Source organism: Apis dorsata, unplaced genomic scaffold (assembly GCF_000469605.1).
Source record: "Apis dorsata unplaced genomic scaffold, Apis dorsata 1.3 scaffold_165, whole genome shotgun sequence".
Classification (NCBI taxonomy): Eukaryota; Metazoa; Arthropoda; class Insecta; order Hymenoptera; family Apidae; genus Apis; species Apis dorsata.
In genome coordinates, this window is record NW_006263454.1 from 997,221 (window position 1) to 999,836 (window position 2,616).

General features: G+C 36.8%; 1 protein-coding gene across 1 annotated transcript in view; it reads right to left on the reverse strand.

Moving 5' to 3' along the window:
* Window positions 1-696: 696 nt before the first annotated feature.
* The window catches only part of LOC102680615, a gene marked incomplete at its 5' end in the record, with an annotated part of 7,205 nt that continues 5,285 nt past the window's right edge, over window positions 697-2,616 (reverse strand). Inside the window, 3 exons of the mRNA XM_006613958.2 lie at window positions 697-1,152; window positions 1,264-1,557; window positions 1,647-1,905. Coding sequence (XP_006614021.2) covers window positions 938-1,152; window positions 1,264-1,557; window positions 1,647-1,905 — 768 coding nt within the window. The remainder of the gene's footprint in view (window positions 1,153-1,263; window positions 1,558-1,646; window positions 1,906-2,616) is intronic.

Genomic DNA, 2,616 nt, shown 5'->3' on the forward strand with positions numbered 1-2,616 from the left:
TCGTTGTGATATATGCGGTAATAGTTCAAATATCACAGTTTTTCAAGTATATGATATGTAGTTTAGCGATTTAATCGATAGTCTTCGATGTAGTAATAAAAGTGTCTTGCAAATCTCTATATTATGTACATGCAAATTGCACTCGCTTATCGAGCGACGCATACTCTCGCATAAAATGTTGGATGAAATATGTAAAATCGAAAAATACAAACTGGCCAGAGGCATAGCTAAACGGGTATGCAGCCCGAAGCGTAGATTTATCATTGAAATTTCTCTAAAGCGTATACGAACGTGCCTTAATATTTTTTACCATTCCGTTGTAACCAGAAATCACGAGATAACACAAGTAAATTTTTGATTTTTCCCATTGGCTGGCCGTTGAATTCTGGTAAAGGAGGAGGGCTCGTTTCATGAAATTATGAGATTTATAATAACGTCGGCAGTACGGCTTAATAAAGTGACGAGTAGTGCTTAATCACATGAAATCCATTACCGCGATAGTATATAGTGCGATATAAGAAAGTAAGTTTATAAAACTGGGAGAATTTGTAAAATGATCAAAGTGTACGTATCATACAAAGAGAGGATGCTAATATTGTAAACACTATTATCGCGGCTCAAACGAAACGAGCCCCGGAAAACTCTCTATTACACAGAGATTATCTTTACTAATCATTACATTTTCATATTTTTTACTGATCAAAACGATTCTCTTCCTATATTCGAGATTGGAATATTGCAATTGATAAATTTACAACCACGCCAAACCACGCAATTTATGATATTCATTGTATCTAATCATAGTAGATACAACTTATCAACAAAGGCCAGCCATATTTCAAATGATTTGTTATTCGAAATGGAAAGTTCACAAAGTGGCTCTGTTTTATTGGACTATTGTGATATCGTTGGCGCGTGGTTAGCGTTTCCTGAGAAATCAGAAGCACACCGAAGGTCTATAGAGACCGGTGTAACCGCATAAACGGGCACGTAACGCGGGCAACAATATCGCTGCCGCGGAGAGATTGTCTTGCAATTGCGAACATTCGCAGATCAGTAGATACATTTTGTCGCCTTGTGACATGGACTTGTGCAATGTGATTCGCCTCAGGCCCACCGATTTCGGCAAATATCGGTACATCATACGGGCACCTGAAGCAGATATATAATCACAACAAAAATTTAATAATTCATTTGCAAATTAATATTGTTACAGGATAAACGATCAGATGTAATATATTCTAATAAAAGTGAACGATGTACCGGTCCAATAGAGCCAATTTTGCTCGAACTTAAGGCCGTCGTCGCCCTCGAATACTTTAAAAATCGAGACAATATAGCCTGTGGACGGAATCGGTGGTCTGACACCAGGTGGTTCTAGCGGTGGTCTTGCTATGGTGGCCACTTCGTTGAATAGATCCAATGTGTGATTGGCCGCATATCGAAGATCTCGAGGATCGAACTTTCTCAAGGCAGCGCATTGAACCTCGTTATAGAAATCAACGGGATCTGTGTTTTGTTTGTTTATTAAATAATATGTGATGAATGGGAAATCCGCTGAAAACCAATCGAAATTTACAAATTTAATCACAGATTCTCAAATTTAACTATTATGTATACTTATAATTTCAAGTAGACCAAATTACCATTTTTCTCCATATTCGTAAGAAGAATACTCTGAGAAGCTGAGGGTGCGATCTCAGCGACCAATTCGGCCGCAGTATCCCGTTGTAGGACCAACGGCCTGGAAACAGGAGATTCGACCAAAGGATCCAATGGCTCCAGAGGTGTCATAAAGTGAGCAAGAACACATTGCTTGGGATCTTCGACTTCGAGAACCGACAGAGGACTTCCTGGTCTCTTTTTGTCCGCGATTGGGGCATGCTGGAACGAGTCGGAATAAAGCTGTAGTTCAAAAAACAATGATTAATCATCTGTTCACATAACTTCTCGATTTTTGTTTGCTTTCTCTGAACACATTACATCATACGAAACATTTTTTAGAAAGTATTTTTTGAGAAAATAAAATAAAAATAGAAGATATTAGTAAAAAATTCGTAATTGTAACGCTTTACACATATCATTTATATTACGTTAATGCGTCATTCATCAGACTTTTGTTGTACACCGTTCGGTAAGTTACGTTTTTGTCTATTTTTACGCGTTTGAGACCAAGCCAGCAAGGCCAAGCCGTAGCTGCTCATCGAGCCTCTAAGGCCAATAACTCGAGTATTCTGGTTTTATCGAGTGCATTCTTGATTAACGTAGTTTTGTGTGGATCGTTCGAAGGATTTAAAAGAATTCACCAAAAATATTATAGATATACATAATACAATAATGGAATCTATCACAAATGGAATCTATCTGGAAATATCTATCTATTATTTCGAGAAAGCTCTCTCTCTCTTTATTTGAAAACAAATAATCTCGATATGGAAATCAGGCGACAATAATGACATAAAAGAACAAGAATCGAGGAGATTCTGTAAATATTTTTACCAAGCACGTTTTAAAACAGCACTAATTGTGATATATTGTTAAAATCATCTTGAATTTATAAATGAACATGCATGTTCAAAGTATGTTCGTTGCATAAAAAGTAAAAAAAAAAAAAAA